Here is a 16,290-nt window from a genome sequence, read left to right on the forward strand (position 1 = left end):
TATCGCTCTGTAATAAAAGATATATAAATATGTTATTACTTCTTAAATGATAGAACAGACTGTAATACACTTTATATAATTCTATTTTAATTCCAAATGATGCTTCTTGGAATTTTTTATGCTTTCACTTTTGTTGCCATGTGCTTTTTCCTGCTCTTTATTGGAGGTGGAAGTGAGCTCTAAGATTCCTTCAGATGTGCTGCTTCCTTCACTCCTGGATCCTGCTCTGGAGCCAGGTTCAGCTCTTGTCCAAAAAGTGATGCTGAAGATGATGGAGGCCCTGACAGTTCCTTTGTCTCTCCCCTCACAGCTCCTCAGCTGTTTCTCCTCGCTTAAAATGCCACATCAATATTGGGTTTTAAAGGTGGGATGTTGTGTTTTGTGGAATTCAGGAACACTTTCTGACTGTCCTCCTCTCATGATCCCTGTTCCGTGTCAGGGGCTTGCATGGCTACTCCCTTGCTTTTTATTGGAATTCCCAGTGTGGATTTCTTCCTTTTTATTTTTCTGTTAGCAAATTCACCTTTTTCACATCTGTGAATCTGGTCCTTGTCTACCAGAGCCTTTCACTTCCTGCAGAGAAAGAAGCAATGGTTGTTTCTCTAGCCTTTGACATTCCAAGACTTTTCCATAGGACTCACCCCTCACACACCATCTCCTTTTCACTCCCACAGAAGTTTGTTCCACCCTGTTCCTTGTTTGCAAACAAGTTATTTGCAAACTGAAATGCAGGTGGGGCAGATTTGGGGATACAAAGTGTGGCCTGTAAAAGGTTTGGAAGAGCAAATCCGTGATTTCTGCAGGGATTGTGTATTTCAAGGGGAGATGGGCAGTTCTGGGGCTCTGCCTCACAAGGTGTATCCAGGTACAGAACCTCTGGGGTGAGTTCCCAACACTGTCACTGCTGTCCCCAAGCCAGCTCTGGGGATAAAACAAACTATTCCAGTGAAATGTAGAGCTGTCACCATAACGGTGCTCCCTGTCAGACCGAGGTCACTGCACCTCCCTGAAGGACACTGCTGCAGTGAGGGATGTGTTGGATCCATCCCTTCAGCCCAGTGCTGAGAAGGAAAAACAGGTATTTGCTTTAATTCCTTTTAAAGATGGAGGTGAATGCTTTTGGGGCCAGATTGGACTGGGCTTGGGACAACCTGGTCTAGTGGAAGGTTGGGGGAGCAGGAGGTGCAGAACGAGATGAGCTTTAAAATCCCTTCCAACCCAAACCACCCTGTGATTGTATGAAACCACCTTCATGGAGTTTTAGTGGGATTTGGGGTGTTCTGGCAGGGGCTGCAGAGTCCAGGCCTAGTTCTGCTCACACTGGGAGTGGAGAGGGTGGAGGGTGGGAATCCTTCCTGAGCTGGTGGTGGGCTCTGTTCCATGGCTGTCCTGTTCACTCAAGTATAAATGCATTGCAGAATAAAATCTGAAATAACTTCTGGTTCTTCTGGTGGGGTTGGCAGAAGAGGAGAGCCAAGGTCTGCTGGTTTATGGGTTTTTCTCATTCCATATTGAACAAAATGGTATCAAATCTGGTTTTGAAGGAGCTCTTGTGGAGATGAAGCTTTTATATTGCTCCACGTAGGCTTTGAGTCTGTCAGTCTGGGTCACGATAAATACACTGTGTGATAGAAATCCTGTATTTTGTATTAGAGTTTCCTAGGGAATAAAGATATTCTGGCTGCTGTCTTTTGTTCTGTACCATTACAGTTCCAGTTTAGCTTTGCCAGGTATTAACAAAAAAATATCTATTTTCTAGTAGTTATTTTTCAAAGGGATTTAAGTGGCTGACAGCAAGAGAAAATTGAGGTCTGTTTGGGAGAGGCATCAAGGAGATCCAATGTCCCTTCTGTCATATTTTTGGAATTGCCTTGTCAGTGTGGAGAGTTGGGAGAGGCAGATCCAGGGCCCTGCAGCCCTGGCAGAGCTCAGTGAATGAGAATTCTGGGAGGGAAGGGACTGGCACGAGAAATTCTGTGTTTCTAATTTGTTGAGGACAGATGATGTTGTGTTTGGTAAGATAGAAACGAATGCATTCCTCCTCAGTCTGTGCCTGTTTGGAGCTGTGGCACCTTGTGGGACAGCAAATCTTCATCAGGAACCACAGGATGGGCAGAGTGAGGAGGAGTCAGTTGGAGACACCTCCTGGTCATCCCTGGAGCATCACCCAGCAGGGCCAGGGATGGGATGGGGCTGAAGGGCCTCATTCTAACAGGAGTAACAGGAGAGGTTTCTATCCCTCTCCCATTCCGTTTGTCCAGCCTGGCCCGGGGGATTCACTTCTCTGGCAATTTCAGTAAAAGTTTCATGAGTAGTTCTTGGTTTCAAGATGAGCCACACTCAGAGCAGGTACAGAAACCTGCAAGGGCCGTATGAATGGGGATAGGTGCAGCTGAATAAAATGTTCCCTGAGGAAATCAGGATGGTTTGGGTCTGAAGGGACTCTCAGAGGTGAAGAGGGAGTCAGGCCTCCAGCACAGTGCAATGCCCCCAGTTTGGTGCCTGCAGTGGAAGGGCTGCTCTCCCCCCTTAGATCATCCTGTGCCTGTGAAGATGCACAAACCCTTGGATGCTCCAGGAGCATCCTCGTCACACACCCCAGGATGTGTTCCCAGAGTATTCCTGGGAAATAACGGGGGGCAGAGAAAGAAAAGGGACCTGCTTGGGGTCGGAGTTAAGGCAAGGAGGCCAATCTGAACATCCCGAAGCCCCTCGGGAGCAGCACCACCGGGGATATTTTGGCCGCTTTTTGCTTCGCGCTGCGCTCGGTTTCCAGGCTAAACCCTCCCGCCAACTGCTGATGGCAGAGTTTTCCAGAGAACCTGACAAGAAGCGGCGTGAACGTGCTGATGCGAATTTCGACGTTAATCTTCTGTAAATCGAGTGGCCCGTGGCCGAGGGGAGAAATCTGCATGACGTTTCCAATGGCTCTCTGCGCGCCCGGCGCTATTGAGATGAAATCTCATGGATGGAATTCCGTGGACGCAGCAGCTGCTGTATCAGCGCTGGGGGAATTCTGCTGTTCTGTTCAAAAAGAGACCCATAAATAGCGGGGACCGCCCGCGCCGCCCCGGCACAGCGGAACCAACACGGAGAGGTAGCGGGGGAAGCGCAAAAGGGGCATTTCACCAAGAATTTTATCTGTTTATCTGAGTACAGGTGTTCCCCCAAGAGGAGGGGTTTGGGGAGAAGCGAAGCTGCGGGGTTTTGATTCAAGGATGTTGATCAAACTCTTTTATTCGTCTCTTAAACCCCCCCTTTGGCGGCGTGGCGTGGCCGGGGAAGGCGCATCCCAATGTTTGGGGAGAGTTTTGTGGATGTTCCTGGAGAGAGAGGAGGGGGCTCTCCCCACCGCCCCCATCCCCGGGTTTGGTGTCCCCCGGGATGCTGGAGCGAGAGAGAGGTGTCGGGTTTATGTTGTGGGGAAGGATGTCAGCAGCTTGAAGCTGACAAATTCCTGCTGGGAACCAAGGCCGGGCTGTGAGGTGGGAGTTCAGTGACAGCTGGGCGAGCTGCCCTGGGACAGAAGGCTCTGTGTCATCACTTGGGACGTGGCTCTGTTCAGTCCTGCGGGTGCCTGGGGGAGGATTTGGGGCCCGTGTGCAGGAGGGAGAGGAGGATGGAGCTTGCTCCTAGCCTGGACATCCCTGCGGATTTATTTACAGCTGCTGCATGGGGGTCTGTGCTAACCCGTGCTGCCTGTTCCTGTCCCAGCTTCATCCTTGTGCTTCATAACCAGCTGTAGATCCCCAATTAACCTCCTGCAATTTGGGTTTTCCAGGCACAATGACCGAGCAGCAAAGTCCCCCCGAGCAGATGGCGACTGGGGAGGGCGCTGGAGAGCGAGGTGGCAACTACAAGGTATACTGGGCTATACTGGGCTATACTGGGGACAGAGGGATGCCGGGTGGAGCCGTGGGATGCAGCGCCAGTGCCAGCACTGCAAGTGGTGCTGGGGACAGGAGTGACACTGCAGGGGGTGCTGGGGACAGCAGCAGTGGGTGGTGGCCCCGGGGGTGCTGCAGGTTGGGAAGCAGCTGGGGCTGGGGATGTGCTGCTGCTGCCTGGCAGGAGGGACACTCCTCTCTTTGCCTGCCAAGGACATTGGCTGGCCAGGCTGGTGTGCAGCTGCCCAGGGATTTAATCCAGGAGATGAAACATCCCAGCACAGCGGGATCAGCTGTGGGCCCAGGCACTGAGACTCCCCGGGTGTGTTTGTAGGTTTGGATTCAGCTCATAGGTTGGGTGAAGGTAAATCAGCTGGAGAGGATGTGGTGGGTGCAGAGCTTCCCACAAAGCTGCTCCTGGACAGGGAAGGCTGGAGGTGGGAGCAGATCCTGCCAGTGGGAGAGGGGGATGTTTATTGCTGTGGGGTGCACAGAGGAATCTGGGTGTCACCTCTGTCCCCCATTTTGTGGTGTGTGCAAGGGGCTCTTCCCTTTACCTTGGCTCAGATGTTGCAGCTGGGACCCCTCTGGGGCAGTACCAGGAGGTGCCTTGTCTCCCCACTGACCCTCCTGGCCCCTGAATGGTGCTGGGCACCCTGGGCCCTGCTCTGTGCCACGCTCCAACTGGCTCCAGCCCACCCTGCATCTCAGCCTTGAGGCTCTGCTGAGAGCAGAGCAGCCTTCTGAGGTCTCTGGGGAGGCACTGGGGTCTCAGTACCTGGCAGGGTTTAGAAGGAAACACTGAATAAAGAAAGAACTTGTGCCAGGCCAGGTCAAAGGCATGGTTGGATCTGGAGGGAGCAGTGATAAGGAAAGGATGGGCAATGACCAGGCTGGGGTAGGAGAGGCAGCCCAGAGCTCAGGAATTCTCTTAGCCCAAACCTGCTGTGTTTGAGCTGGTTTTCAGCCTGTCATGGACAAAATTCAAACTTGTGCTTTACCAAACCAACCCTTGGCTGGAGCTCAGCCCAGAGCTCTGTCAGGATGGGGAGTGACATCGGCACAGGATGGAGGGACACAGCCAGAGCCCTTTGACCCACTGCTGCCCCATTCCCTGGGCTGTTCCCCTGCCATGCTGGCTGACAGCATCTCTCCCCACCTTAGATCACGATCTACGAGCTGGAGAATTTCCAGGGGAAAAGGTGTGAGCTGACAGAGGAGCTCCCCAACATCACCGAGAAGGAGATGGAGAAGGTGGGCTCCATCCAGGTGGAGTCTGGCCCGTAAGTCTGGGGTGGGAGGAGATGGAGCAGCCCCAGGGGGTGGCAGGGAGAGCATCCCCCTGACACTGGGCTCCTGCAGGTGGCTGGGCTTTGAACGCCAGGCCTACGCCGGGGAGCAGTTCGTGCTGGAGAAGGGCGACTACCCCCGCTGGGACTCCTGGTCCAACAGCCACAGCAGCGACAGCCTGATGTCCATCCGGCCCCTCCAGATTGTGAGTAGGGCTGTGCTGGGGTGGCCACAGCGCTGGGGAGAGACCACGGGGACTTGGGGGGGCAGCCCCTGAGCCGCCCTTTCCCCCAGGACAGCGCCGACCACAAGATCCACCTGTTTGAGAACGCGGGGTACGCGGGGCGGAAGATGGAGATCGTGGATGACGACGTGCCCAGCCTGTGGGCCCACGGCTTCCAGGACCGTGTGGCCAGTGTCAAGGCCCTCAATGGAACGTAAGGATGGGGACACGGGGGACACCCCAACAACAGGTTCCTGTCACTGTCACTGTGGTTTTGTCCCCCCCAGGGTGGTGGCAGGGACAACTGGCACAGTCACTGCATGGCGCTGCTGGTGCCCATCGTGTCCCTTGTTCCCTCCCTGCTGCCACCTTTTCCCCTGGCCCACAGGGAGTCATAGGGACTGTGGCAATGTCCCTGGGGCTGGATGCCCTAATCCACCATCCCAGATGTGGCCCCTTCTCCATGGACTCTCCATCCCCTCCTGCCACACAGAATTTCCCACCTGGGCATTGTGGCTTCAGCTTGGTGACACAGGAGTGGCCCTGGGCAGCATCACCTGGCTGTGGCATGCAGAGACACGGGGATGGGGATGGAGATGGGGATTGGGATGGAGACACTGCCCCCACTCCAGGGGATGTGAGGGTGTGGTGTGAGCACTGCTAAGCAGTGCCTCACTCCCCGCAGGTGGGTGGGCTACGAGTACCCCGGGTACCGGGGCCGCCAGCACGTCTTCGAGAAGGGCGAGTACCGGCACTGGAACGAGTGGGACGCCAACCAGCCCCTCATCCAGTCCGTGCGCCGAGTGCGGGACCAGCAGTGGCACCAGCGGGGCTGCTTCGAGAACAGCTGAGGGACCCCCAGCCCCCGCCGGGGCCGCTCGTGGGGTCCCCCTCCTGCTGCTGCCGTGACCGTGGTGTTTTTTGTGCAAAACCCTCAATAAAGCTCTGAGCTGGAGGCTGCCGGGGCCTGCCTGGTCCTGGGCTGGGGGAGGTCGGGGAGGGGGTGAAAAGGGGATGGGGAGGGGGCAAAAAGGGGATGGGGAGGAGGGCAAAAAGGGGATGGGGAGGAGGGCAAAAAGGGGATGGGGAGGGGGGCAAAAAGAGGATGGGGAGGGGGCCGTGGCCGTGCCCAGCACCCCTGGCACAGGGCAGTGGGGAAGTGCCCGTGTTTGCAGTTACATAAAGGCTGCAGCTTCCCAAAAATAACCCCCCTCGGTGCTGCCGAGTCAGGGTTTTTTCCAGTGCCTCTGTCCCTTTCCACAGCATCTCCTGCCCGCTCTCAGGGCTGGTGCCAGGCCCAGGGCAGGGAGGGGGCCGGGAGGGATGTGCAGAGCGGCCATCCCTGGGTTGTGCCAGGTCCTGTGCACTCTCATCCCGTGGTGGGATGGCTGTGCCCAACCCCAGAGCCCTGCAGGGTCCCCAGCCTGGCCCCAGGGAAGTTTCCCACAGTCCTGGGGTGGTTTGTCCTGGGGGATGAGCTCTGACACGGAGGGGCTGATCTAGGGGGGGAGGTGGGGGGTTGAGGGGTGCCCCAGGGTGCTGGTGGGACACTGAGCTGCCCTGGCACTGCCCTTCCCCAGGGACCACGCTTGGGGACACACTGGGCTGGGAGAGAGACGGGAGATGGGCTTGAGTCCACCTGAGGGCTTTGTGCACGTCCTTGAGCAACCCCTCTGGAGCTTTTCCCTTTTGGAGGGGGTTGGTGGCTGTGAAAGGCAAGTGCCCAGCCCTGAGTGCCAAAAGCTGCTTCCAGAACAGTCCATTGGGTGCCACGGCTGGGAGGCTGCAGCACCACCACTGCCCGGGGCTGGGATGAGCTAAATCCAGCAGAGCCAAGGGAGGGACTCACAGGAGCCCTGCTGAGCCCCTGGCTGAAGGGCTGAGGGGATGGGATGTGGCTGCAGGGCCCTGCACTGGGATGTGGGACACGTCCATGAGGGTCCAGGGCTCAGGATCCAAATGGATTAACCCCCAGGAGATGGGGAGGGCAATACTGGGTCTGTCTGTGGGGCTGCAGCGGGAGGCCCAGGCAATAAAGGAGGACTCCAGGGCTGGGAAAGCTGGAAACCCTTGATCACACCCTGGCCTGTCCATGGCATGATGGGCTCCTTGCAGAGCTGCACGGTCCCCTTGGCCCCTCTGGCCCTGGAAATCCCACCACCTGGAGCTGGGGCAGCTGCAGACCCCAGGGATTGACCCCCCGACATGTCGCTACCAGGGAAGGCTCTGGTGACACCACCCTTGGATGACCCTGTGTGCAGCCAGCCTGGGGCAGGGGATGGGGCAGAGGTGACCCTAGGGGGCTGCAGCCCATCCCCTGCTGTGGGACCCTCGGGAGGTGCTGCATGCAGGAAGCAGCAGCTCTGGGCTCTGCTCATGCTGGGGGACACTGGCTGGGGTGGGTGACAGAGGGAATCCAGCTGCTCTGTGGGGTGAAGGGGGGCTGTGGGTGCTGCACAGGGAGCCTGGCAGTGTCCCCTCCCTGTGAAACCTCCTTTGCTGCAGCCACAGGAGCCCCCAGCCCTGTGCAGCCTCCTGGCTCAGCTGGTGGGACAATGCCAGCAAAGGGTCCCCTCTGCTGCTGCCTGTGACCCCCAACTCACCCAGGCACATCCCAACCCCGGGGACATGTCCCAGACTGAGCCACTCGTGACCTCAGCTTTGTCCTGGTGTCACAGGTGTCCCCGTGGGGCTGGGGTGCTTCTCAGGGACCCCAAAAGCGTGGGAATAACACGGGAGGAGCCCAACACCCAACACCTGGGTGCCCCCTGCTCATCCCCAGGGTTCTCCCTGCCCCCAGCACCGGCCCCAGCCCTGCCCGGAGCCCCGGGCCGGTGTCGGGAAGGGGCTCCTGCTGTTCCCCCCGGTGCTGGCACGGCCGGGCTGCAGACGGGCAAAGCCAGACGTTCACCAGCGCTTTGAGGCGTTTTATCTCGCATGGAAAGAGCCGAGCTCAGCAGCTCCGGCGGCGGCTGCCGGGGGGGATCAAACCTCTGGCCCCCAAGCGCCTGAAGCGGGGCTGGCGGGGCTTTGTTGGCCAGGCCCGCCCCGGCTCTTGGCACGCGTTGGGCTGATGCTTGCAAAGTCCAAATCTCCTCGCCACCAAGCCGACAAAGCGGGTGACTCGAATGTGACAGGTAATGAAATAACTGGGGCTTGGTGCTGGGGCAGACAAAGGCTGCGGCGGATCAGCTGACCCTGGTTTTCATTGGGGTTTAATCCAGCATTCTCGCTTTCAATCAGGCTTGAACTATTTTGTAAATAGTTTTGGCACCTCTCTGCTGCGGCTCGGTATAAATTCCACCTCCCGGCCCCAGCCCGTCACTGGCTCAAGCGGGTACTGGTATAACTGGTAAGACTTTGCTGTTTATTGTCCTGTCTTTTGCCGTGGCCTCCTCCCGACCCCCGGGGCCGGGGTCCCTTCCCGGTGCCCGCGGGGTGTGGGGTCCCGTCCCCGCAGCCCAAAGCAGGATATCCCCACCCGGCCACGGCTCCGCTTCTGTTCTGTCAGGAATGAGCTTTCACCTCTTTTGGAGCTGCTCAGATCCCTCTGGGCTTGAGGACGGGGCTCCTTCCAAGGCGTGGTGGTGCCCAGCCGGGTGGGGAGGGCCCGGCAGAGGCTCCTCGGGGCTGGGGCAGGTTGGGGGAGCCCCGGTGCTTCTCCCCATCACCTCTCCAAGCGTGGGACTGGGATGCTCAGATGGACAGGGACAGCAGGAAACCCTCGAGCACAGGGTGCACTGGGAATGATTTAGGAATCACTGGAGACCCTGAACAGGTCCCAAGGACTATTGCCTGTGCTCTGAGCCTGGGGAGGTTTGGGGTGCTGAGAGGCCTCAGCAGAGTTTGTCCCTGGCCACACCAGCCTGAGCCCATCCTGGTCCCAAGAGCCTCTTCCCTGGGCAAACTGCAGGGTGCAGATGGGGGCACGAGCACAGGGCTCTGAGCAGGGTCCCCTGTGTGTCCTCAGTGGCAGATTTTAACGTGCTGAGTTTCCCTCCCAAGGCAGCAGACACCCCAGCTGATGATGGCTTCCGAGCACCAAATGCCAGCCTCCAAGCAGCAGCAAGCCAGCTCCAAGGTCAGTGGGACTCTGCAGGGTGGCCAGGACACCCTCAGCCTCTCTGGGTGCCCAAATCATACCCGGAGACACTGCTGGGAGCAGCTGAGCTCCCCTGAGCACCCCCAGCACTCCCAGCTGGTGCCAAGCAGGGCTGGCTGTGCTGCTGGGCTGTTTGCAGCAGGATGAGGGGAAGGGGAAATGGGGATTTTTTGCCATCCCACAGCCTCGGGTTGGGAGCAGATCAAGGGCTGATCTCCCACAGCAGGTCTGTCCTCCCAACCCACTGAGCCCTGAGCTCTGTGCTGAGCTGGTGGCCCCAGGGCTGTCCCCAAGCTGTCCCCGAGCTGTCCCCAAGCTGTCCCCGCGGGTCTGGGTGGCCGTGTCCCCTCTGGTGCTGCCACAGCCCGAGTCCCTCAGCTGTTTGATGTTGTGAGCATCCCTCTGTACCACTGGGACAGCGCTGGCAGGGCACCCATCAGTGAGTCCTGCATCCCCAGAGAGATGCCAGCTCGCACTTGCAGGCTCCTTAAAATCCTCTGGAGTGCAGTTTTGGGAGAGTGAGAGGTCTGGGCTGCCCCAGTGCTCGGGGATAGTGTTTGCCCCCCGAAGTGGCTGCAGGGGTGGGGTGATGCCCTCGCTGAGCCCCTGCTCTCTTGCAGATTGCCATCTTCGAGCAGGAGAACTTCCAGGGCCGCTGCCATGAGCTCAGCGGGGCCTGCCCCAACCTGAAGGAAGCGGGCGTGGACAAAGTGGGCTCCATCCTGGTGCACTCCGGACCGTACGTGAGGCGGGCTGGGGGGGCTGGGAGGGAGGGAGGGGACAGGGGAGGAGGGGTGTCCCCGCTGCCTCACCAGCACCCCAGCCCGGAGTTCGTGCTCGCCCACCTGGCCCCAGTGAGTGCCCCGTGCCAGGGGCTGCCAGCAGGTGAGCAGGAGGACACTGTGTGAGCAGGGGGTGGCATTGGCACCTGGACAGGCTGATAGCCTCACTCAGAGGCGGGGAGAGTGGAGGGGTGTGGGCATGGGCACAGATCACAGTGTGACCGCCAGTTTGGTTTCCTTTCCTTTGGGTGCAGGGACAGGTGAGACTGGTCCCCTCTCCCCCCACCTGGTGGCCCTGTGCGTGCTCTCCAAGCCACAGGCTCTGGGCAAGGGACAGCCCAGAGGAATGTTCCCACCAGGGCTGCTCCCAAAACAACGGGGCAGCTGCAGAGCGCCCTGGTCAGAGCACAACCCCAACTGGGACTTTTGGGGGATCCTGTGAGTCCCCAGGGACCAAGGATGGAGCATCCCCAGTGGGAAGCCCTGCGGTGCTACCGCTGTCCAGAGGCACCGCAGCTCCCCGCTGTCACCTCCCTGTCACCCCCCCGTCACCTCCCCGCCCCGGCAGGAGCAGGGAACACGGCTGGGGCTCAGCCCGGGCGCTGGCCGGGGGCGGTGCCGGGGGCCGCCCCCCGCTCCGCCGCCCCCTCTGAAGCGCGTCCCCGCTCTCTTGCAGCTGGGTGGGCTACGAGCAGGCAAGCTGCAAAGGGGAGCAGTTTGTGTTTGAGAAGGGGGAGTACCCCCGCTGGGACTCCTGGACCAACAGCCGGAGAAGCGACAGCATCACTTCCCTGAGACCCATCAAAGTGGTGAGAGCACCCAGACAGCCACTACCCACCCGCCAGACCAAGGTCTGCAGCCAGAAGTGTTCCCCAGCCTTCCCCCGCCCTCCCCAGCCCCGCAGAGGGGCGGAGGGGCAGCCCCTCCTGCGCACCCTCGCCCCAGCCCTCGGGGCCCGGGGAGCCGTGGGGGGGTCGGAGGGGACGGGGGCGGTGGCAGGTTCACCCCAGAGCGGGGGATGTCTGCTGGTAAGTCTGGCACTGAGCCGGATGGAGGGACGCGGAGCAGCACCGGTGGGAGCGGCGGCGCGAGGTGCCGGCCCTGGCCTCGGTTTCCCCCCAGCCCCGGGCTCTGCCCCCAGCCCCGGGCTCTGCCCCCTGCCCAGCCCCGGGCTCTGCCCCCTGCCCAGCCCCGCGGCCCGCAGCCGCTGAGGCCCCTCTCTGCTCTCCCGGCTGCAGGACAGCCAGGAGCACAAGATCGTGCTGTACGAAAACCCCAGCTTCACCGGCAAGAAGATCGAAATCATAGACGACGATGTGCCCAGCTTCCACGCACACGGCTACCAGGAGAAGGTCTCATCCGTGCGGGTGCAGAGCGGCACGTAAGTCCCGGGGGGCGAACGGGGACGGGGCTGGGCTGGGCTGGGCTGGGCTGGGCTGGGCTGGGATGGGATGGGATGGGATGGGCTGGGATGGGATGGGCTGGGATGGGATGGGATGGGATGGGATGGGATGAGATGGGATGGGATGGGATGGGATGGGATGGGATGGGATGGGATGGGCTGGATGGGATGGGATGGGATGGGATGAGATGGGCTGGGATGGGATGGGCTGGGATGGGATGGGCTGGGATGGGATGGGATGGGATGGATGAGATGGGATGGCATGGCATGGGATAGGCTGAGCTGGGCTGAGCTCCGCAGGGTGATGTTGCGCTGTATAACCCACCCCATCCCCGGCTTGCCTTGGCAGGTGGGTGGGCTACCAATACCCCGGCTACCGGGGCTACCAGTACCTGTTTGAAAAGGGGGACTACAAGGACAGCTCAGACTTCGGCGCTCAGCACCCCCAGATCCAGTCGGTCAGGCGCATCCGGGACATGCAGTGGCACCAGCGCGGTGCCTACCACCCCACCAACTGAAGCCCCCGGGCCGTGCCGGGGGCGGGGAGCGGAGCAAGCGTTCCCCCGGCCGCCGCTGAGCCCCCGCGGCCTCGCCTCCCGCCTCCCCCCGTGTGATGCACGCGCTGCCGAAGCAACTCAATAAAGCTTGGAGTTTCAAAAGTCCCAGCTCTGCCTTTTCATTCCTTTTTGTCGGGATGCTCGCCCTGCCATCCGTGCTCCTGGCTGGGGAAGGGGGGACAGCTCAGTGTCACCCATCGCCATCGGTGCTGCCAGGGGTGACCTGGGGCTCACGCTGTGCTGATCTGGGGGCTCTGCCCTGTCCTGGGGTGCACAGGTGGGTCACACCCTGCTGAGTCGGTGTGGGGGCAGAGGGGTGGCGGTGACAGAGGCGGTGACAGAGGCGGTGACAGAGGCGGTGACAGAGGCGGTGACAGAGGTGGTGGCAGGGGCGGCTGGGCACGGGCAGCCGGGGATGGTCACAGGTGGGAGACACCTGGCGGGACATCCCTGGCTCCTCCCGCTCTCCCCTCCCGTGCAGCGCTGCGGGGTTTTGCTGAGAATCCCGGCAAACCCGGGAATCTCAGGGAGCCAGGGATGCACAAACCCTCCTCCTCAGCTCCCTCAGTGGAGTGGGGTTTGCCCCGAATCCTCCGTGTGCCGGAGGCTTTTCCCTGTGCCCGGCGGAGCCCCTACAGCCCAGCCCAGCTCATCCCAGCCCATCCCATCCCATCCCATCCCATCCCATCCCATCCCATCCCATCCCATCCCATCCCATCCCATCCCAGCCCAGCCCAGCCCAGCCCAGCCCATCCCATCCCATCCCCTCCCATCCCATCCCATCCCATCCCATCCCATCCCATCCCATCCCATCCCATCCCAGCCCAGCCCAGCCCAGCCCATCCCATCCCATCCCCTCCCATCCCATCCCATCCCAGCCCATCCCCTCCCATCCCATCCCAGCCCAGCCCAGCCCAGCCCAGCCCAGCCCCTCCCCTCCCATCCCATCCCAGCCCAGCCCATCCCATCCCATCCCCTCCCATCCCATCCCAGCCCAGCCCAGCCCAGCCCAGCCCATCCCATCCCAGCCCAGCCCATCCCATCCCATCCCAGCCCATCCCATCCCATCCCAGCCCATCCCATCCCATCCCAGCCCATCCCAGCCCAGCCCAGCTCAGCCCAGCCCATCCCATCCCATCCCCTCCCATCCCATCCCATCCCATCCCATCCCATCCCATCCCCTCCCATCCCATCCCCTCCCATCCCATCCCCTCCCATCCCATCCCATCCCAGCCCATCCCAGCCCAGCCCATCCCAGCCCAGCCCAGCCCAGCCCGATCCATCACTCGCCACAGGCTGCAGCGAAATTCCAGCTCCTCGGAGAGGCGTGCTACGGCTTCCTTGCAGAAAGCTGCGCCTTTCCTTCCCCAGGGAGGATTCGGGACCATCCCAGACCGGAATGTTTTGGTGGAAAGTGGGATTTCAGCGGTAGCAGTGCCCGCAGTGCTCTGGGCGTGCCGGGGGAGCCGGTGGGAGCAGCAGAGACCCCAAATCACGGGATCAGAGATTCCCAGCCATGGAACCCTGGAACGGTTTGGGTTGGAAGAGACTTTAAAGTCTCGTTAGATTATCCTGCCATGGGCAGGGCCACCTTCCACCAGCCCAGGTTGCCCCAAGCCCTGTCCAGCCCGACAGTCGGGGCCGGGGCAGCTCCCAGGGGGGACACCGGAGCTCTGGGTGGGCTGGGAGCGTTCTGGGGGAAAAAGCACCGAAAGCAGAAGTGGAAAATGTGAACGAGCCCAGAGCAGCTCCCGTGGGACCCACTGGGGGAAATTCCTCATCTGGCGGCTGGGTGCACCCAGGTGGGCGCCCTCGGGAAGCAGCTTCAGCTCTGCTCAGGAGGGTTTTTCCCTCGCTGCCTCTGGGGAAATGTGCCGAGAGAATAGTTTGTTAAAAAAAAAAAAAATAAAATTATTCAAAAGCAGAAGATCGCCTCCGTCCCACGCCCGCTGGGAGCTGCCATCTGGCTCTCGCCTCTACTGAGCTCGTCACCTCAGCAGCTCGGCCACCCCAGGCGTGTCCTTGTCCCCTTGTCCCCTCCCTCCCTCCCGCTGGCCATGGTCCCCCGCTGCCGGGGAGATGTCAGCGGTCCCACTGGGTGGGTGGGTGGTTTTACCGTCGTGCCAACAGCCGGCACAGCTAAAGCTGTTCTCCAGGCTGGGAATTATCTTTTTTTTTTTTTTTTTTTTTTTTTTTTTTTTTTTTTTTTTTTTTATTTTATTTTATTTTATTTTTATTTATATTTCCCCAGCAAAAACGATGAGCGGGGGGATCAGACCCCACCTCACTGCCGTGCTGGTTCCAGCCCCCCGGTTCCTGCAGTGCCCACCAGGCTGGGATGGGCAGGGGGATCCTGCAGGTGAACCCCAGAGGAGAAGGGCTGCCGGCAGCAATTTGTCAGGGAGTAATTAATGAAAGAGTAAAACTAATGCAAACCCCGGCTAAATCACATCCGACACTGAGGTGTCTTTCCTTTCCTGTTCTCTTTTCCGCTGTCTTCTCTTGGGAGGTGCCTCTGTGGGTGATGCAGGATGGGCTGGGGAGGAGGAGGAGGAGGAGGAAAAAGAGGTAAAGAGATGAAGATGTCCCAGTTGGCTCCCACTATCTTTGCTTTGCCTTTGTCAGTGGTAACCGGGTGAATCCCCCCCTCGGGGCATCCCAGGCTGGAGAATCCCGGGCTGAAAAAACAACAGTCTTGAAAAATATGAATTGTTTATTCTCAAGTACATTGGGCTGAGCTCAATCATCTCACCCGCAGCCTGGGTGTTTAGGTACCTTAATGTGCCTTGCCAGCTGTGAGGGCTTCACTGATTTTTATTCTCCGAAAATTATTGTTATGTTTAATTCTCCAGCTTGAGGAGCAACGTGATTAAATGAGATTCCTTAGCTTCGATTTTTTCCTTCTTCTTTGCATTAAATTGAGCCTCCAGCCTCATGTTTGTGCCTCCACGCACAGACCCAGCCACAAACACTGGAGGTTTAAGGAAGGAAGGAAAACCAGGCAGGAACTCAGCATGTATTATTAAAGCCTTGTGGTTTTCAGGGCAGATTTGTGATTTATCAATGTTCAGCTTTGGCATGTGGAAAAGTAATCTCTGCTCTGATTAATGTGAGGGCTGAGGCAGGAGTGAAATATCCCGGAGAGAAGAGAGGAGCTTTGGCTCTGGCTGTCCCCGAGAATGGGCAATTTTCTCCCCAATGCCAGGCTCCCATCTGATTTCTGCTCCTTGATTTTTGTTCCTGACATCAGTGTGATGAGGCAGAGAAAGGAAGCAATGAAACCTTCCCAGCTCCTTCCAGCCGGTAAAACCCCTGTCCGGTTGAAAAGCGAATTAAAAACCATCACAGAGGCCAGAATTGGAAGAGGCCTCATGGAGACATAATGGGATTACCGGGTACCAGGGGATTGCAGGCGGCCAGGACAGCGACGGGGATGATGAAACACTCAGGGACAACCCAAAACTCCTCACTCACACGGAGAGCCGAGGGGATGTGCTGGGAATGCGGTGGGAGTGAGGAGCTGGGAAATCACACCCGCTCGGGTGTCCTGGGACAGGGCTCCCTCCGCATCCAACGCTTTTCCTCAAACAAATAGAAAAAAACCAAACTCTGCATTTCCCCCCGGGCCAGCGGCCAGGACAGCTTCAATTGTCCCCGGTTCACCCGCCAGCAGTGACACTGTGACCCCTCCAGAGCCGGATAACAGCAGCTCCAGGTGGGGCATTACATCTGTCACATCCTTTTGAGGCTGCAAATCCAGCGGCAGGGACTCCTGGCAGCACCAGCAGAGGCAAAGGCAGAGGAACACTGTCCGAGCTGGAAACCCCTGGGCAGCACAAGTGCCAATTAGGAAACATCTGTTCCTCCCAGGCCGGCCGGGCTGCGGGCGAGCGCATGGCAACCTAATGGGATTAAAATATATCACCGGATTATGGCAGAGCTGCACAGATCAACTGCCTTGGAGGTTCTTAGGAAATCGGGGGGTGAAAAAAAAAAAAAAAAAAAAAAAGAAAAAGAAAAAACAAATTTCTTTTTTTGGCATGGGCA

General features: G+C 59.1%; 2 protein-coding genes across 2 annotated transcripts; both read left to right on the forward strand.

Annotated features, from left to right (window-relative positions):
• The first annotated feature begins 495 nt into the window (after window positions 1–495).
• CRYBB3 (crystallin beta B3) lies at window positions 496–6,348 on the forward strand. The gene is made up of 6 exons (XM_083874050.1): window positions 496–3,097; window positions 3,782–3,861; window positions 5,052–5,170; window positions 5,250–5,382; window positions 5,472–5,614; window positions 6,086–6,348. Exons 1-6 carry the CDS (start codon window positions 2,965–2,967, stop codon window positions 6,249–6,251), a joined length of 774 nt encoding a protein of 257 aa, XP_083730176.1. The 5' UTR covers window positions 496–2,964; the 3' UTR covers window positions 6,252–6,348.
• A 3,076-nt stretch (window positions 6,349–9,424) lies between these two features.
• On the forward strand, window positions 9,425–12,267 carry CRYBB2 (crystallin beta B2; the record flags this gene model as incomplete). Its single annotated transcript, XM_083873618.1, has 5 exons — window positions 9,425–9,481; window positions 10,123–10,241; window positions 10,961–11,093; window positions 11,523–11,665; window positions 12,036–12,267. 5 exons carry the CDS (start codon window positions 9,425–9,427, stop codon window positions 12,202–12,204), a joined length of 621 nt encoding a protein of 206 aa, XP_083729744.1. The 3' UTR covers window positions 12,205–12,267.
• Window positions 12,268–16,290: the final 4,023 nt, after the last annotated feature.

This window comes from Zosterops lateralis (genome assembly GCF_965231275.1).
Source record: "Zosterops lateralis genome assembly, chromosome: 17".
In the NCBI taxonomy this organism is placed as follows: Eukaryota; Metazoa; Chordata; class Aves; order Passeriformes; family Zosteropidae; genus Zosterops; species Zosterops lateralis.

Excerpts from the sequence above, each read along its gene's own strand:
- CRYBB3 (XM_083874050.1), top strand. The coding sequence starts at position 2,965 with ATGGATGGAATTCCGTGGACGCAGCAGCTGCTGTATCAGCGCTGGGGG. Across the intron at positions 3,098-3,781 it reads AGCGGAACCAACACGGAGAG|GCACAATGACCGAGCAGCAA; the intron begins GTAGCGGGGGAA and ends TGGGTTTTCCAG. Across the intron at positions 3,862-5,051 it reads AGCGAGGTGGCAACTACAAG|ATCACGATCTACGAGCTGGA; the intron begins GTATACTGGGCT and ends TCCCCACCTTAG.